The sequence below is a fragment of the Procambarus clarkii genome, chromosome 37 (genome assembly GCF_040958095.1).
Source record: "Procambarus clarkii isolate CNS0578487 chromosome 37, FALCON_Pclarkii_2.0, whole genome shotgun sequence".
Lineage (NCBI taxonomy): Eukaryota > Metazoa > Arthropoda > Malacostraca > Decapoda > Cambaridae > Procambarus > Procambarus clarkii.
In genome coordinates, this window is record NC_091186.1 from 13,342,607 (window position 1) to 13,362,649 (window position 20,043).

At 39.5% G+C, this 20,043-nt stretch overlaps 2 protein-coding genes across 11 annotated transcripts in view; one reads left to right on the forward strand and one right to left on the reverse strand.

Moving 5' to 3' along the window:
* The window catches only part of Ocrl (Oculocerebrorenal syndrome of Lowe), a 117,171-nt gene extending 101,275 nt beyond the window's left edge, over nt 1-15,896 (forward strand). For all 3 annotated transcript variants that reach the window (XM_045754463.2, XM_045754461.2, XM_045754462.2), the window contains exon 19: nt 1,958-15,896. In XM_045754463.2, coding sequence (XP_045610419.1) covers nt 1,958-2,088 — 131 coding nt within the window. In that variant the 3' untranslated portion in view covers nt 2,089-15,896. The remainder of the gene's footprint in view (nt 1-1,957) is intronic.
* TfAP-2 (transcription factor AP-2) overlaps nt 15,888-20,043 on the reverse strand; it is a 287,300-nt gene continuing 283,144 nt past the window's right edge. For all 8 annotated transcript variants that reach the window (XM_045754457.2, XM_045754456.2, XM_045754455.2 and 5 more), the window contains 2 exons: nt 19,102-19,273; nt 15,888-18,358 (listed from right to left, as the gene is read on the reverse strand). In XM_045754457.2, coding sequence (XP_045610413.2) covers nt 18,245-18,358; nt 19,102-19,273 — 286 coding nt within the window. In that variant the 3' untranslated portion in view covers nt 15,888-18,244. The remainder of the gene's footprint in view (nt 18,359-19,101; nt 19,274-20,043) is intronic.

The following is a 20,043-nucleotide window of genomic DNA, read 5'->3' on the forward strand; positions in this document are numbered from 1 at the left end:
GCTGAAGTAAAATATAGATGTATAGCCCGTTCTGTCGTGCCTGGTCTCGGGCCGGGCTCGGGAACAGAACTCCCGAGACCCTCTCCAGGCATACCCCAGGTATGTTCTGGGGTATGCCATTACCATAACACTTCATTAGGCTGTAGTTAGTCATTATTATAGTACCTTATTAGAGGTGTTTGGTTGTTGTTTGGTTTGACCGATCTTGAATGGCTATTTGGCACGTGACAGTACATCTATAACATCGTACCCCTTGTTCCCTGCCTTGGACATTCATTTATGTAATTTCTCCGTCCTACATGTTGTGGCTTTGTGGTTGCATCTATAATAGTTCTTTAGAATGGAGGAAATATGCTTTAGTGCACCAGAAATGATAAATACTGTACTGTATAGTCTGTTTTTATTTGCAAGTATAAATACAGTAGGCTCTTTACAAGGATAACCTTTATTTTCCTTCCCCTGTGTTATAAACTATTTGTTTTGTTTCTCCCTTTTGAGTCATACAGATTAAAAAGGGAATTTGTTTTCCCTTTGTATATATCTACTGTTTCTTTTTGTTTGTTTCCTCCTCCTCCCTTTTGCCTTGTCTCCTAATTTGGTGTTCCTACCAGTGTTTTTGCTGGTTATCTGGTGTGACGTTTGGGCTCCCCTTTGATCAAGTCGCTCCCCCTCCTCTTTCTCTTGACTTTGGTTCCCATAGTAGAAAGGGTCCATAACTTCTCTGCTGTTTTTCTTGTCTGTCATTTTCTATGAAGAAAGACCCCAAGAGGGTTGAAAACATGTTAGCAATATTTTCCACCTTTCAAATGTGGTTTATTCTGCATACATGTGTAATTACCTAAGTGTAGTTACAGGATGAAAGAGGGTGTGTGTGTGTGTAAGTAATATTTTAGTAATACTGCATGTATTTTGCTGCAATCACTTCTTACTTTTTAAATATATAGTGCAGCACTTTCTGAGCTTGATTGTCCTGGCCCTTGTGTTCAGTGGGTTTGTGTTTTTGTGAATGACTGTGAAACAATCATTCACAGTCAGGAAGAACAACATACAGTATTTCAGTGATGACAGTGTGTGTGTGTGTGTGTGTGTGAGGAATACATCTCCATATATATAAAGTTTATGTAATGATCCCATTCAGTGCCCTTAATCCTTTATAATCAGCTTTATCAAGTAATGTGAGATGTCTGCTTCCTCACCACACTTGACCTTCATTAGAGGCAGAATGAACCAGCTCAGAAATCGGTCTTTGAGCTGTATAAAAAGGGCTTCTCTGAGCTGATCATTCCACATTCACTCTTCCTATTTTTGTATCCCCTACACGAAAACATGTCAAGCATGGGAAGCTGAAGGTATGTGTTACATCTCCCTTGTGGTGGTCAGCGAAGGTCTGCCACTGGCTTAATTAACAAAACCACAGGAGCCATGATGAGGGTTCGAGCCTATACGCTGGATGTTACCAGGCACGCTCTAGTCGACTACGCCATTCATTCATGCTATTTGTTCATTGAGATCACATTAATGTGCTTTCTCTGTGTATTGGGTTAATTGGTAGTTTATCAGAGCCTTTTGTTGATAGTCACCTTGTCATCTCAGAGGAAGGGGATTTCTGTAAGGCTCGAGTTTGTGAACAACCCTGTGAATCATTATTATATTGATAATTCTCCAGGGACGCCTTAGCACCTTAGTCATCCCTGAAAGAAAAATGTGAAAGTTGCTGCGATGGCAATGTCCTGCCAGACATTGTGATCCTACCCGTTGAACACAGACGACCAATCATTAAGAAATAACAGAATTATCCGCTCAGAAAGATGCTTTTCATAATTATTATAGTTTGATTTTTATTTCATATTTACAGTATTGTATTTTATGAGTCTTATTAATAACTTTTAAATTTAGCACTGTATTGAATGTATATTATGTATTAAGAGGCATACAAGAAATAAATATTTCTTTACAGCCTTAGTTTTTGGAAGTATACTACTGAGAGAGCCGGTTAATACGGCTTCCGACCGCCGAACATCGCCTCAAGCAGTGGAGAGGAAGAAACAGACTTTTGTTCATCATTTTCTCATGAATGATTATGAATAATGAAAATGGATATGTCAATAATTTTCACGGTTCATTTTGGACAGTGTTGAATAGTGCAATATGCACTTACAATTGCTAAGTACAGTATTAGTGTCCTGAGTTTTGTTAAAATTCTAGTCTTTTATGTGCATTTTTGTTGGACTGTACATTTTTGTACATTTAAATTATGGGTTTCTTTAATCTTTTAATTAATGTAAAACATTGACTATTATCATTTTCATTAGTTGGATTGTTTCCAAGGTGGCACATCAATAGTTGATTGCTTAACTGATGGAGGCAACTATTGATCTTTCTGCAAACAAAAGTGGATGAGTAATGTCTTGTCTCCTGCGCACATAAAATCCAGCCATGGTAGGAGGAAACTACATCCACTTAGAAATTTCATGGTAGCTGTGTGTGTGTGTGTGTGTTCCTTTACACACACACTCGTTTTACATTGATATCTCAACTCGCTCATCTTCCAGTCATCCATAAATTCGCCCTTGTTATTACATCTTCATTCAAATGTAAATTTCATAACCTTCCAGGATAGCTCTGCTTTAATGTGTATGAGTTATCTGTCCCCTGTGAACATTTTGGACAAAAATCTTTGGGTACAGTACCAATAAATACCAAACTATTCTCAAATCTTCAGACTTTTCCATGCTTATGAATTTCATTACTCTCCTAAAAATTAGCTTAGTTACGATACATTAAATAATACATATTTTATCATTTCATCCGGGTTCACAAGTTTACTACAATTAAAGCTTTTCATAACATACATTCCTAAAATTTACATATTTGAAAATAGTTTCATAATCATGATCCTTTTAATGCACGACAAAAAGAGTTGGGTTAAAATCTTGCTGCATTTGCACCTTTGCAACATGGCTGCGTTAAAATCTTGCTGCATTTGCACCTTTGCAACATGGTTGGGTTCAAATCTTGCTGCATTTGCACCTTTGCAACATGGTTGGGTTCAAATCTTGCTGCATTTGCACCTTTGCAACATGGTTGGGTTCAAATCTTGCTGCATTTGCACCTTTGCAACATGGTTGAGTTAAATTCTACTTAATTTCAATGTTTGCAATATGGTTATGGGGAGGTTTTTTTTATCCTTTAGGGATAGTGAAGGGAGGCCCTTCACTATATTTCAAAATTACAGCTCATAGAGTTATGTAAAATATATTATATGATATTTTCAGTGTTCAGTTTGGATATAAAATATATTAAGTTTTTGTTGCATTCATTTAATTTATTTTATGCTAGTTAATTTATTCCTGATAAAGCCCATTTGTATTTTCTGTACTGTATGTGCAAAGAATTGTTTTAGAAGTAAATGAATATATATTATATCATGCAGTGAGACTTATCAGATAATGTGCCTATGTTGATTTTTAATATATTTGTTAATGAAACCCTTTCATCCACCTAACTCTTGGGATACTTCAAAATATATATATAGTGTATTAGCATTTTCTATTTGTCCATAAATAACATTTGATTTGTATGTTGTCTTGTTCAGTTTGTCTTGGTAGACAGTCCTAAACGACATTGAATTACGTATACGGTTGTAATTTATTGCTGTACTGAGCTACCTTACTTCTTCAAGGTAAATACTGGTGGATTTGTTGTAAAGAATGACGTTAATGCAGATGATGAGTCACGATAACGTGGCTAAAGATTTGATGACCAAACCACATCTCGGAAGATGGAGAGCGAAGATGTTTCAGTCCATCCTGGACCATTGTCAAGACAATTATCACTCGACTTGATAATGGTCCAGGATGGACCAAAATGTCATTAATTCTTCAACTTCTGAGCTGTGGTTTGGTCATCAATGAAGTTTATGCTAAGAATTGTAAGATTTGACGCAAATATATAGTTTCTGTGGGGAGCCCTGTCGGCTCCCAGAAGCTATTCGAACTGATGTGTGCTATATTAGTTTGAGGGTCATCAGTCACAGGAGTCCTTATGCGTACCGGGGACCACGAGCCAGAACCTTATGCCTACTGGGACCACGAGCCAGAACCTTATGCCTACCAGAGACCATGAGCCAGAACCTGGCTCTTTCTGAGAGGCACTGGGAGCAATGGCCTATGAGCACTTTACATTTAAATTGTCAGAATTGCCATAAACCGGGGAAGGACGCAGTAAGGTAGATGAATCAAAACAGACCACTGTCTGGTTAACCTATGCAATCTACATCCAAAAGGATCAAAATAACTCCCCTAGAAAGAAACCCAACAAGCAAATAGAGTGCTATTTGCACTTCATTCAAATAGCACTCTCTTTCGTTAGCACTCACCGAAGCTGGCAGCCCACCATCCCAGTTCTTGAACTGATGTGCTGATGGTCAGATCAGTCACCACTGGCCTCAAGTTCCTGTTATGGATTTTTGCCTCTGTGTGGTAGTTCCAGCTGTGTGTGTGTGGTGTGGGGAGGTCAGGTGTCTCAAGAGTACAGGAGCAGAATGTGTCTAGGGAGATCTTCTCTAGGTGCTTCGTAAGTACTTCTATTGCATGTCAGGGTTATCTTGAGATGATTTCGGGGCTTTAATGTCCCCGCAGCCCGGTCTTCGGCCAGGCCTCCACCCCCAGGAAGCAGCCCATGACAGCTGACTAACTCCCAGGTACCTATTTACTGGTAGGTAACAGGAGCATCAGGGTGAAAGAAACTCTGCCCATTGTTTCTCGCCGGCGCCTGGGATCGAACCCAGGACCACTGGATCACGCATCCAGTGTTCTGTCCACTCAGCCGCCAGTTGGCTGCAGGTTATCTTCCCTGGGGCGTTTGAGAATCATTCCCCATTTGAGGACTCCATCGCTTGATGTTGTCTTTGTCCCTGGGGTACGTCGGGGTTCTTGGGCTTTCTGTCGTGCCCCAGATAGGGGAGTGTTATTGGCTGGATGGGGCGCACTGTGGCTAGCACAGCTCACTTTACTTCAACGTAGCGGCCAATGTTTCTCTCTGCCTGCCAGTTTGTTTGTTGTGTGTGTCTTCGGGGGATTTTGTTTTCATTTTCTTTTCATTCTCTGGTGTTTTCGCCTTGTTTCGACAGAGAAGGCCTGCTTAGCTTCTTATTAGGCAAGCCTAGGTAGTTGTGTCTGGTGGCGGCTTTACACTGCTACCTGCGGGCTACTGGTTCTGTGCCGGTGGACGCTCTCTGGGTGGATCTGGTTTCCTTGGTTCCCTGTTCCAGGACTCATGTGTCTCAGGTTTTCTGCCATGAAGTGTCATGAAGTCTAGCCAGCCTGCAGTCTACCATAATGCCCATGATGTTAGAAAGCATACTGCTCTCACGGCAGTTTTTAGCAACATGTCTTGGGTCGACATTCGGGCGTGGGGGATTTGGAGGTTAAACAGAGTCCTGGCTGCAAGGTATCTCGTGCACGTTTCAGTTCCTTCCCAGTTGTGTGTGGCTTTGGGTCTCCTGTCGCGGCCATCTGTCTCTTCCTCGTCTTGAGACCTGCAGTGCTGCTGCCTCCCGGGTAAGTCCCTCCTTTTACTTATCTTTGGGTAGTTAGCTTCAGGGAACTGATGGGGCTCCCCACAGAAAACCAGCATTGAATGTAATGAAATGCCATTTTCTGGGTGAGCCCCGGAGGCTCCATGACACCCTCCATCTGGTAAGTGGTTTTCATCGTTCAAGAACTGGAGTGATGGGTTGCCGTCTCCGGTGAGCACTAATGAGTGAGAGTGCTAGTTGCATGAAGTATTGCTTGTTGGGTTTCTTTCTAGGAGAGTTATTTTGATCTTTTTTGGATGTAGATTGCACAGGTTAACCTAACAGTGGTCTGTTTTGATTCACCTACCTTTCTGGGTCTTTTCTTGATCGATAGCAATTATGACACAATTTAAATGTAAAGTGCTCATAGACCATTGCTCCCTGCACCTCTCTGAGGGGATTTGGTTCTGGCTCATGGTTCCAGGTAGGCATAAGGACTCCTGTGACTGATGACCCCAAACTAATATAGCACATATCAGTTCAGATAGCTTCAGGGAGCCTCCGGGGCTCACCCAGAAAATGGCATTTCTTTACATTCAACGCTGTTTTTTTTTCTTCGAGAACTGTGTGTGTGTGTGTGTGTGTGTGTGTGTGTGTGTGTGTGTGTGTGTTTGTGTGGATATAATCTGCCAGATTAATGAGTGTACATAAATAACAGCTATTTCACTTGCACAAGAGCAAGACTAGGTTTGAAATTCATGAATAAATTGTTAAAGTAAACTGTTAAGTGTTTATGCTGGAAAGCAGTAATAGAGTGTAAGAATTGAAATGAAAGTTAAAAGGTACAGAGAGAAGAGTGTAAAACACTAATAATACTAGAAGATACTTGCTTATATAGGAAATAAATATGTTATTTAACTTTCAATCGATTCACAATATATGTAGCTAATAAAATATAATTATATATTGCATCAAATAACTAAAGAGGTTCAATGATTTTGGACATGGTAAAAATGTGTATTTGAGGCCCAACAAATTGACATTGTTCAGCTTATAGGAACTCCACAATATGTTGTCAGTGAATTGAGTCAGTATGTTTCACACACAACTTGACCAAGGTCCAGGACGGACCGAAACGTCATTGTTTCTTCATCTTCTGATGTGGTTTGATCATCAGGCAGTATGTTTACTGTTATAAACTAGACAATAAATTAGTAAATGAGTGCGATGATTATAGTAATTAAGAAATCGAATAGTTTAATGATTACAGTTGGTTAAGAGAGAACATAATGCACATACGGTGTATAACAATATACTGTACATCACACACATACTGTGTGATGTATATTGTTATACGTCACAGTATGAATAAATTTAAAATTTACAGTTCTTCATTGAAAGAGGCTTTGGAAGGTAGATCTATAATATGCTATTTAAATGGACTTTTAAAAAGTAACATTCTTTTAACCCAAATGCATATTATGTTTATAGTGTGTTTGTAGATTGGAGCACTTTAATCATGTTTCTGTTTTAATATCCTGTATATACTAAGAAAATTTTGCCTAATGCTTTTTGTGTTATTTAATTAAATAATAGATCTTATTTTTCAGTCTGTCTTCACTGCATAAATTATTATTTGTTAATGACATGAACTAATATATTCAAATTCTTGAAAATTACTGAATTGTGGAATGTGTTTTTCTTTTATACACTTCATAATCTATACATTTTATTGTAAACATTACTTTTTCAAAACATACAGATGCATACACATGCATCTATATCCCCAAATGCATTACCAATGCTCCCACTCTGAGTTAACCGAATGTGAAAAATAAGACTATTCCCAAGTTCATTCACAGATACTAAATATGAGACAGACACTTCCTTCGTGTGTAAATCACAAAGAAATTAACAATGATGAACAATGTGACACTGTCAGACCATGAAGGAAGGATTAAGACAGGAAATTCCTTAAGTACTTTTTATATTTAATATTACATCTGTGTCTGAAGATGTATTGTTAAATACGAAAATTCTTAAGGAATTTCCTGTCTCATTCCTTCCTTCATGGTCTGACATTGTCACTAAATATAAGGTTTAATGTGTAACATATACCGCAGAAGGTTTAGATATTTTGTCTCTGTGTAGAGCAGGACTGAATTAGGACCCATGTCATAATTTGCTTTTAAAAAAGTTTTTGCATCTCTTGTTCTCGTTTAGCGAACATACGAAATTAACAGATGCTTGGAAACAGGTTCAAGTGCACCAAGATTGCACTGTGTTTTACACCAATAACTGATTTTTTACCTGTCAACATCTCAGGTTTTATGTATTTTTTTCTGGGCACATTATTGATGTGTGTGATATGTTAGTTGCTCGCTCAAGGGTAATTATGTATTGTTAATTACCCTTGTTATCAACTTTAAAATAACAACATGGTTTTAAATTTGATGTCTGATGAAGCAATTCGGCCTTTATTCTCTTTTTAATTTTGTAATATGAATGCCATGATATGACTATTGTCTGACAATCAAAGTTATACATACAAGCTCAAAATTTTATTTGTTCTGTTTTAGCTTATATAGCCAAAGTCTAAGGCAAAATTATGTAATAGCCCTATAACCATTTTGCATAATTTTATGGTCAGTTTTTTTTTTATATTAGCTATTTAGTCTGTCGTGAATGAATGCGGTGAAGGTTCTGTTGAAGTTCTTTGAGTGATCGTAATTCAGGGGGAGCTCTATGGTTGCTGTGGCAATATTTTAGACTTCCAGTCATGAAAACATATGTAACTATATGGCACGCAAAGACACGATGTAACTCTAAATTATTGGGATCATCTCAAACTCTCAAAATTTATTCTCTGGAGACAAGAGAAGTATCAAATAATATATACTATACATGGAAAATACTGGAGGGCCAGGTCCCAAATTAGCACCATAAAATAACAACATATTGGAGTGAATGATATGGAAGGAAATGCAGAATAGAGCCAGTGGAGAGTAGAAATGCCATAGGCACAATCAGGGAGCACCATGTAAACATCAGAGATCCATGATTGTTCAATATTCTCCCAGCAAGTATAGGAAATATTGCTGGAACAAAAGTGGAATGCTTCAAGAAATAAACTGGACAGTTTTCTGCAAGAAGTGCCAGACCAACCGGGCTGTAGTGTATATATGAGCCTGCGGGCCTCTCGAAGCAGCAGTCTGTTGGACCCAGCTCTCTCAAGTCAAGCCTGGCTTGGGGGAGTAGAAAAACTTCCAGAACCCCATCCAGGTACACACAGCTCTCATAATTACAATTTAAATGTATTCTCCTGAAAAAATATCATAATTAAATGTGGTACTGTAGTGTAATGTGTCACTGATGATTCTGGCTGCAGATAACTGACAGTTCCAACACAAGACAAGACAGTATTTTCCCCTAGTGGCTAAGGGCCACACAGAAGCAGACGGTGGATTGGGGACCACTAGTTTAAACGATCATATTTCCATTAAGAGGGTACCTCATCTGATGAAGCAAAAATGTTTTTCTTGTTGGTTTAGTGCTTTTGTTATTAAGAGCAAGTTTGATGTCTTGTTCATTATTTTTTTATAAGCCTACCCAAAGAATGAAATAAATATAGTGAAAGGTGAACTTGAGGCTTAGAAATTTAATCAATTAACATACTGTAGTGTATACCCTTTACTATTTATACATCATCCACTGGATAGTTCTAGACAATTCTAATCAAACTTTGACATTTGTGCCTTATTAGATATTCTAATAAATTTTATTCTTGGATGGCTTTCACAGTACAGTAACCTCTTGTCTATAAGGGCAACTTCGAGATATACATAATTATTCGAAGCAGTGATTCTTCAAAGAACATGGCAACCATAATAAGGTTATATTTCTTATTTAAATCGGACTACCCAACCTGGTATACTGTACGTGGGCTTGCTGTGATGGAGTTAACAATTAATGCATTCTTCAAGTCTACATCTGTCTCCGATTGGCATGTATCAAGCGTTGTATTAGTTTTTACTTACCTTTATTTTGGGCAATACCAGTCTCAGGCTATTGAGAGTCAACAATGGCAGCATTCATAAGAAAGTTTTTACTGTATGGACATGAACGAAAGGGGCTCTTTGAGCTCATAGTTGCTGTTCTATATTATGATGTAGCAAAACATTCAACTGTACCCCAAGTGTGGTCACCTGAATTGTTTAGAGGCCTAATTTTTTTTTAACTATTCAGGTCTTTCTGTTGTGTGTTTCTTGTTGTGCTCATTAAAACAATGTGGGCATCCTGCATGAGGCTCTGCATTATTGTGGTGAAAAAAAGAATGATACTCTTGTGTGTGAAATAATTTAAACAGATTAATGTAGCGTTTACATAACATCACGGCATGTCTCATCACCGTGTGGCATACCCAGCAGCAACAGTCAGTAACCTGGCGGCTGTCATAGTGTGGTTCCTTTGTGCGTTTTGGTCTCCTACATTGTGTGCATTTCGCTGTTATTGATGTGTTCTGCTGGTGGTACTGCAATGTTCATATGGCACCTATCAATAATCTAACTAAAAAATCTTTAGCACAGGTCATAGCTTTAAAGCAGGCAGGCCACCAAACGAAGCAGATTAGTGAGGTGGTTGGTGTGTCCAAGCTGAGAGTACAAAAATATTTTGCCAGGTTTAATGAGGCAATCGGTGAGATGCCATCACAAAAACATCAACCTGGTCATCCAAGGACCTCTTTAAGGACTGTGACCATTTTAATATGTTCATTAGAGAGCACCCCATATGTTATAGTGAAAGAAGTGAAGCAGAACCATCAGAAAGTGCTTGATGAAAGTCAATGCATACTGTATCATGCTGGCCAAAAAGCACAGACAAGACCACTCCTTACACATGCACAGAGAGCTTGTAGGGCCACCTTTGTCCAGAAATATCTTACTTGGACTGATAATGACTGGTTATCAGTGTTGTCAGATGAGGCAACATTTACTGTCATGCAATCAAGGAGGTTAACCTTATTGTAGTGCATGCCCCCCTGTACCATGCTTTGTGGCAAACACAGTCAAACACACAGATTTGCTTATGGTGTGGAGTTGTTTTTGTGCAGTGGTTTAGGCAAGCTTGTTGTGCTTCCTAAAAACCTTAAAGTGAATTTAGCAGCTTACCTGGAGCTGATTTGTGACTATTTGCCAGATTCTTTCAGGCTTACACAAGCCACAGTGTTCCAACAAAATGGTGCTCCAGCTCACATTGCCAAATCTGTCACCAAGTGGCTTGATGACTGCATGGTACCCTTCATAAAGAATTGACCAGGTAACAGCCCAGATCTCAGCCCAGTTGAGAACTTCTGGCACATTGTCGAGAGGAATCTGCATGGCAGACTTTGGCTCCATACCCAAGCTGAAAGTAGCCATACATGAGGCCTGAGATAAAAATCTCACCTGACCACCTACATAATCTTGCTTTGTCACTACCCCAACGTCTCCAAGCCGTTAAGAAAAGAAAAGACCATCCAACCAAGCATTAAAAGGTAATTAAAATACTTTTTTTTTTTTACTACTAATATTCCTGTGAAGTGTTTCTTGTGTTGTGCCTGGAGCAGGACACTGCATTATTTTGATGGGCACTGTACTCTCTCTTGATCTATGTTTTATGGTCATAATTCCCAGCATTGTGAACAGAAACCTCTTCTCATACATTCCTCTTATGATTATATAGTAATTTAGGAGATGCCAATTAAATCCTTCGTGTATTAAAGGTGTGTGTGTTTGTTTTATTGTAAGGTTGCATGCATATCTGGTATATGGGAAGTTTTTCTGTGGTATGATATATATTAATTAAGAGTTCCTGTAAATATAGGACAAAAAAGGTTGAAATTAGAGAACTCTGTTTTTGTGGCACATGTAAGGACATGTTCGAGATTGAAAGATGGAGGGGGAGGGAGAAATGTGAAGTGCATGAAAGATTTTTGCGTGTAGCTTTTCTCTTGTAAGAAATGGGTTGAAGGTTTAAGTACATATAATGAACAGTTAAGTCTTATGTGTGCAACATTTTTTTTGCTTTCCACTTTCATCCTTTTAATATTTTTAGCTCATATTGCTTCTGTAACGCTAGAGGGGTTATTGTAATTACGATCATTACGGCGAATAATTTAGGCCAATTTATGGAATAATATTTTGACCAACAAAGTTAATGTTGAATGTTAATAACAATTAGTGTTAAGCATTGTAAATATTTGTGTTGAAAAATCATGAGTACTGAAGTCATTTACAATTCTCATTGATCAATTATGAAGGAAGAGTTTTACAATAATTCTGGAAACCTCAAAATTGCTTCAGATAAAGCATTTCATTGATGATACTTTTTCAAGCCGAAAATGTTGTGTTTGGTAGTGATTCTTCATCCATAGTGATTTGATGGTAGTGGACATATTGAATTACATCATTTTTATTGTTGTTTCAGCAAAAATTATGGAAAGTGAAAAGGTGCAATGTTGAATGCTCATCTTTGTTTTTCAGTTGTGCTTTGGCATTTACTGTGATGACACCTGGCATCAATCATTCTCTCATATTCTATGAGTATCATCTTGTCATCCTCGCATGCTATAAGGTTCACATGATTATCTTACCTTGTGGTGATTCAGAGGTTCGAGGTCCCAGTGATCCAGTCTCTGACCAGGCAGACTTCCTGTGGTAATCATGTAGATATTCTTTGCAAATGTTTCGTGTATCATTTAACATGCTTAGGAAAAATTAATTATGGCAACTGACATAAAATAACATAACCCACTGTACAAAATTATGGAGAATTCATCATTGTACGGCCTCAGGTCACCATGATTTTAACCAGACCTGGGCTGCCAACATCAGTGACGATCTACTATTACTAAGAAACTTACTTACCTTACCTACCTTGCTTACACACACACACACACACACACACACACACACACACACACACACACACACACACACACACGCATGCACGCGTACGTACGTGTGTGTGTACACACGCACATAGGCACGTGCGTACGTGCACGTACTGAAGTACACACTTCAGATTCAAGCTAATGAAACAAAAGTGCCAAAAAAATATTAGAAAGTTTTCTTTTGCAAACAGAGTGGTAGACGGTTGGAACAAGTTAAGTGAGTGGGAGGCCAAAACCGCCAGTAGTTTCAAAGTGTTATATGACAAAGAGTACTGGGAAGACGGGACACCATGAGCGTAGCTCTCATCCTGTAACAACACTTAGGTAATTACACAATTATGGAGTCTGTGGTGGAGGCTGACTCCAATCACAGTTTGAAATGTAGATATGATAGAGCCCAGTAGGCTCAGGAATCTGTACACCAGTTGATTGACAGTTGAGAGGTGGGACAAAAGAGCCAAAGCTCAACTCTCACAACTACAATTAGGTGATTACACAACTGGAAGATAAAAGAAAATGAGATATGATCATTCAAAAGAGTAACGAGGGTTGGCAAAATTAACAAAGAGGAATTCTTAAAAACTACTTAAAGAATAAGAGATAATAGATGCAAGCTAATAAAACAAAAGATGTTAAAAAATATTAGAAAGTTCTCTTTTGCAAGCAGAGTGGTAGATGATTGGAACAAGTTAAGTAAGCTGGTGGTGGAGGCCAAAACTGTCAGTACGTTAGTTTCAAAGCATCATATGATAAAGTACTGTAAAAATGGGGGACAACGAGTGTAGCTCTTGTCCTGTAACTACACTTAGGTAATTGTTTAGGTAATTACACACACCCAAATTGTTTAGGTAATTACACACTAATTCACTTTTTTTTCCACTGACCCACAGCCAAATGATGACACTTTGAATGAATAAGTAAGGTTTGTTAGGAGGGTTTGTGAACTTTGAGGTTAATATGCTGAAACAAGGCTATAACAGTAGTACTGTATAATAGATGGTCATTGCAATATTTTTAGGTGGTGAGAAGCAATATGGAGATACAAATTACAGTACTGTACCAGCAAATGTAGAAAGAGTGAGGATGATGACGTGTGAATAAATTGTTTGTAAAACTTCATATTTTCTAGTTCCCAGAATCTTGATACAGTACCTGAAATTGTTAAACTAAGACTAGTTATTCCCTGTACTGCAGTGCAATCATGAAATGTGTGGTGAAATATGGCACGCATAGACACACTGTAACTCTAAACTATTGGGATCATCTCAAACTCTACGGAACTCTTCCAAAACTGGAATGGAAGTTATGTTTGCACAAATTTATTCTTTAAAGTAAAGCTTTTGATAACACCAATAATTTTATTTTTGTTCCTTGGTTGTGTTTATTTTCTGATTGCTTGTGCCTCCAACCCCCTCATTGGGCAGAGCCTTGTTGTGACAAGGAGGCTCTTATGCACTGCCCACGGAGGGAAGGGGAGGAATAGCTCCTGCATCCCTCTCCTGTCTAGAGACCTGTATATTTCCTGATGTTCCTCCACCTGGGAGTTGAGCTTACCCATTGACTGCAACCCCTGGAGACTAGACACACTTCTTGTGGGGAAGGGGGGGGGAGGCCAACAACCTGTATCCATCGGCTCGTCTGGTTAGCCCCGCCTGGCTAGACATCGAATCAAGTGGGTATTGTGGGGGTTGGTATCCCAATCGGTTCCTGGGATGTCATTTGGTCTCTCAATTGTTACCAACATATACTGTTCTGGTTACCACTGAGGTTACTTGCTTGTGTGCTTGTGCCTTCCCTTCTTGGGTTTAGTGGTAGGTGAAGGTGCTGGACTGTGACATATTTCTCAGTTTTTTTATGTTTTCTTCTGTTCATGTTTCCCATTCTCTGACTTGTGGGATGGGCAACCAGGCCCTGTTGAGTTGGATTGTGTTGGAAGATTGGGCTTCATAGCTCTGCTGTGTTGGACCCAGACGAAGCTTTATCTAAGACTACCTCTCCAGTTCTTTCCCCCCTCCTCTGCCTCTTCCTTGGTAGGGACGACTTTCGTATCCCCCAGTGATGTCTACCACGTTTCCTGGAGATACCAGTTCTTCGGTGGTTACTACTGCCCCTTTTGCTCCATTTCTTTTGGGTGGCCCAAGGCATTGTACCCACCGTTGGGAATGCACATTTCCGGCACCTACTACTACACTTCAGGACCTGTTTGGGCTTGCTATATGGCCCTAATACTTTGATGTATCTCATGCTGACCATTCCTGCCCTGATGATTTTCTCACATAGACATATTATTTAATATGTGAATGCTTTGGTTCAGTTTACTCCTACATCATCGAAGCTCCCCTTGCTTAGCTGCTCTGTCACTCATTGATGAGGCCCCAGTTTGGTCTCAAAAATCATCTTGCTGAATGCCAGCATTGGCACTCCTTCTTCCACCTCATTTTGCTGTGTATGGAGGATCAAATTCCATTGCTCTGTTCACAGATGGGGTCTAAATCATCCGACGGTGTTGGCTACTTCATTGTTGACTAGATCCGTATGTGCCTTCAACCCCCGGAGGCTAGCATTTTCATAGTAACTTTGCCATTTTGTATGGTTGTCAGCTGTTTTCTCTACGTCACCGTTACTTTGTTATCGTGGTTGACTCAAGAGTGGCCTCATGGCTCTAGAGCCTTAACCCTTTGCATTCTGTGGTAATTGTTTGAGTTTGAGAGGAATAATAGCCATTTTCTATACTTTTGGAGGCATAAGCAAATCAGAAAATAACTTGCTACCCAGGAACAAATTGCTACATTGTGTAATTACTTACAAGTAAAGCCATCATTAACATGCACATGTAAAGGAATTCAAGATTTGTATCATTCCCAGTGGAATGATGCGGAAAAATCAAGACAGGTCATTTAAACGTTAAATGTAATAAATATTTGCTACTCTGATTACATTTGCTGTCTTGTGCCCTGTGAGCATATACTGAATTTTGTCTTAAATCTAGTAATAGTTCAGCCTGTTCAATTACCAGACTTTGGATCATGGAATGCAGAGGTATCCAGAATTATTTTAATACATTTAAAATGTAATAAGACATTACCTGCAACTGGAAAATGATGTTTGATTACATGTCGAATTACATCTTTAGAGAAACACAAACCAGGAGGATTACATGTAGTAACTAGCTTACTATAACTTGTGCAATACCGGTATATACATATTTTTACAATCTTGCTCAAAAGTTTTTTCAAGTCAGATTGGTAATGTCATTGCTTGTATTCGTTTGTGTTTACCCAATTGTTAATTATATTTAAATGTATGATGTTGGAGTGGCGAGTGATATGGTAGTATGCCAATATAATTTGCTGTACTAATTTTATAAAATATGACATGTTGTAAACATTAACTCTTTATAAGTGACTATTTTAGAAGGCAAGATATAATAAATGATAGTCTTGTTAAGATTTTTATTATTATTCTACATATGGCATCCTTTAGCATTAAAATTATTTCAAGTTGACAGATAAACTATACAACACGTTGGTACCATCCTTTATGGAGGAACACACAAAACAACCAGGTTGTGGAGAGCATGTGCCAGGGGCGTGGCACAGTATAAAATACCTTATTTAATAATATAACATTACATGAAATTGGGCAACAAAAAATCTTTCCTTTGTAGAAGAAAGGTGTCTGAGCAACGCCATATTTGCAGACATTTGGAAGGGCAGGGAGTAAAATGGAGTAAGTAGAATAAACTAGGCCCACAGTAGGCCTATGATATGAGGTTTGTATTGGCTGCATCTTACCCAGAGCCCTTGCTGTCTTTATTGAGAATCTCAATATTCAAAGCACAGAATATAAACAATAGGGGTTACTGTCACCATGACCCAAAGTAAACCACTGGGTCAGACTCGCAACAGATTCAAGAAAATGCGACATAAACATCAATTAAGAGTTCTGGGTGTTATTACATTCAATAAAATTTTTATTATAGTAAAAAATGGAAAATCACCCAAAATCCACAATTGCTATCTCTGCCACATTTATACACATTCATGGCAACACGTACACTAAGCACATACATCACATCGTTCACTTGTGTACAAGGAAAAATAGAAAAATATTTTGAATTACACTGGGTTCCTAAGGGATCACAGTGAAGTTATAACACACACACACACACCCACACACACCCTTATTTTGGGATATAATGTAGCAGGAAATGAGAATAAAACAGCCTTCTAAAATGTCTTAAAAGATATACCGAAGTACTGTCCTTCCAACAAACCACACAGGAAAAAAAAAACTGGCAATTCACGATCAAAAAGTTTCCTACGCTTAGTAAGAGGAATACAAAGGAACGGTGAGCAAGACTAGTGAAACTAAATACTGATACTAAGCAGTGATATGATAAGAAATGTAAAAAAAAATTACAAGCAAACATTGTACAGAAAAAAAATGTGCTGAAGCAGCTTATAAATATGAGCGAGTTCATTTCACGCCCTTTATTGTACTTGGGAAAAGATGCAGATCACTTTTGAGAGATCATGTACTATTCACATCTCTATAACAAAACTGGAGAATTCAACAAAAGTAACAGCTAAAAAGAGAGACATTTTGACAGTATAAAGAGAAAATAGATTAGGAAGTGAAATATATATAACTTTGTCATGCCTGTTGGACACTTTAAAACTCGCGTCTGAGAGGCTTGGCTCCTATCACCTACATAAGATTAACACTATACTACTCCCAGCCAAGAGGTTAGGTGAGAGAGTCCCATCCAGAGAGAAATAGAGTCTGTAGGTACTTTCTACACTGTACAAAACATGGATCGACTTGAGTAACCAACAAAATATTACACCTACAGAGGCTTGCCTAGCCTCCCTCGCATAACTAGTCAGTTGCTCTCAAAGACGCCCATTTGCCTAATTTATAAATCACATCGCCAAGAGATTGCACTTGGTACATTGTTTTGGCAGATATGTATTGGATGTGAAAAACCTCAGAGGGTCGTTCACCCTGACACTACTAACGTACAAAGTTTGGCTACTTACTAGATACAAAACAAAGTATTCGGTAAACAATACTGTTAAATGGTAGAGCATCACAATAGAATTTCAATCTGGGTATCATGAGTGGCACATGAAATAGCTGAACACCGTCTCGCTTTGTATCCAAATATCCGCGAACTAAATTTGTCTATAAACTGCAGTTGTGAATAGTGGGTGTTTAATAACCTTATCAGTCAAAATAAAATATGGCAATATGGCATTTGTACAAACCTTAGCACACTACACTTATAATCTTCTACTGATTGTGAGATTCATTAAACCTCTTAGAAGAGGTGAAATTACTTAAATAAATTTCCCAGAAATCACTTCTATATAGTCTTTATTTTCCATACGTTTCCACAAAGCTGAGTATTATGCACTATCTCTTGTGCGTTATTGCACTTCCGTTGCCATCAGAACAGCGCTCGCTCCATGGCAACCGTGTATCAACCTTAAAGCCTATAAAGTTTTATTTACAAAACAGACCGTCAGGCCAAGCTCAACGAGTCATGTGACAAATTATTCTCCGGTCGTGTGTCAGCAGCGAGTCTTCAAAAGGGGGAGCTTTGATTCTTTAAAATAAAAATTGAGGCATAATTGAAGACCGCGCTGGGCTGACAACAGCAATCTTTAGCAGAGTTTGCGTCTCTACGAGCCATAACATAAATTGAGGAATGTCTCGTAGTCTTTGACTCTCGGCGGCTGGCTGGCGGCGGTGTAGGTGGAGGGCGGGAAGTGAGTTATATGGCCACACCGTTATTTTTTGTCCATATCCTTGTTCTTGAGATCTATGGAGGGTGTGACGGTGAGGTGGGAATTGGAGGAGGGAAAGGACTTCTCAAGGTGCTTCAGTGACTCCGTCAAGAAATTCTGCAAAATTTGGTTCAGGTTAGGTAATGGTATTCAAAGAAATCACAATGGCGTGATATATCAATGTCAAAATTCTTTTGGGCAATGAGGTGACTGCTACTATAGGACAAAAGCCATTCAATCTGGAACTCAATTGTGATTCACTCACTCCCTTAATTACCTTAACAATAACTATAGAATACAAATGTGAAATATTCAAGTATGTGACATTTGTGTGCAAAATCTCTTTCTTGCCAAGTCAGCAGAAGATTAATTTACTCGATATATATTAACAACAAACAGTGATCCAATGTAACATTGGCCTATATTTTTTATGTAATCAAATAATCACCCATTAGATGTGGAGATGAAATAGATAAATATAGAATGCCAAATTGTTCCAACATCAGTATAAATTACTATAATTTGAAGTAAAGTGAAACAATGACATCTAATTTCCTCACCATAGTATCATACCCTGTGTCATTATCTTATTTAGCACATACTTTAATATATAGAATTGTAATATTACTAATTATCCCAAACCTAACCGATTACTAATTATATACATGTTGGCATCGGGTATAATAAGAAAACGTGCCCAAACATCTCGCTCTTGCCCAGGAATCTAATCTCGAACCAGTTGGTTGCGAAGGGATTGCACTAACTTGTGGGATCAACATGTTTCAACTTCGTAAACATTTGCTATAAAATAGAGGTAAAACTTGCGTCAAATGAGCTTTGCGAAAGCCAGTGAAACGAACCTGGATAGCCGTGAGTGCAGCGACGATGGCGGGAGAGCCGAAGCCGTGAGTGATGAGGGAGAAGTGTGTGAGGTGTCGCTGGATGGACGGCTCCAGGATGATCTGCGGCCGAGTGTTGCATAGCGGCGACCTGTCCTGGTTCAGCAGGTCCATCAGTTCTTTGGTAATTTGCCTGCAAGATGATGATAAGGGTTTAGATGACGCGGGTAATACCCAACCTGCTCCCTGCTCAGTCACCCAACCTGTTCCCAGCTCAGTCACCCAACCTGCCCCCCAGCTCAGTCACCCAACCTGCTCCCTGCTCAGTCACCCAACCTGCTCCCAGCTCAGTCACCCAACCTGCCCCCCAGCTCAGTCACCCAACCTGCTCCCAGCTCAGTCACCCAACCTGCCCCCCAGCTCAGTCACCCAACCTGCTCCCAGCTCAGTCACCCAACCTGCTCCCAGCTCAGTTACCCAACCTGCCCCCCAGCTCAGTTACCCAACCTGCCCCCCAGCTCAGTCACCCAACCTGCTCCCAGCTCAGTCACCCAACCTGCCCCCCAGCTCAGTCACCCAACCTCCCCCCCCCAGGTCAGTCACCCAACCTGTTCCCAGCTCAGTCACCCAACCTGCTCCCAGTTCAGTCACCCAACCTGTTCCCAGCTCAGTCACCCAACCTGTTCCCAGCTCAGTCACCCAACCTGCTCCCAGCTCAGTCACCCAACCTGCTCCCAGCTCAGTCACCCAACCTGCCCCAGCTCAGTCACCCAACCTCCCCCCCCCCCAGGTCAGTCACCCAACCTGCCCCAGCTCAGTCACCCAACCTGCTCCCAGCTCAGTCATAACTCACACTGCTCTACACATATGTAAAGAGGGTGGGGGTTAAAAATCGAGCCATGTGCAGTTTTCATGTTTTCCAAACTCTGGTTCTACTAACAAGTCAACATTTCATACTGTGAC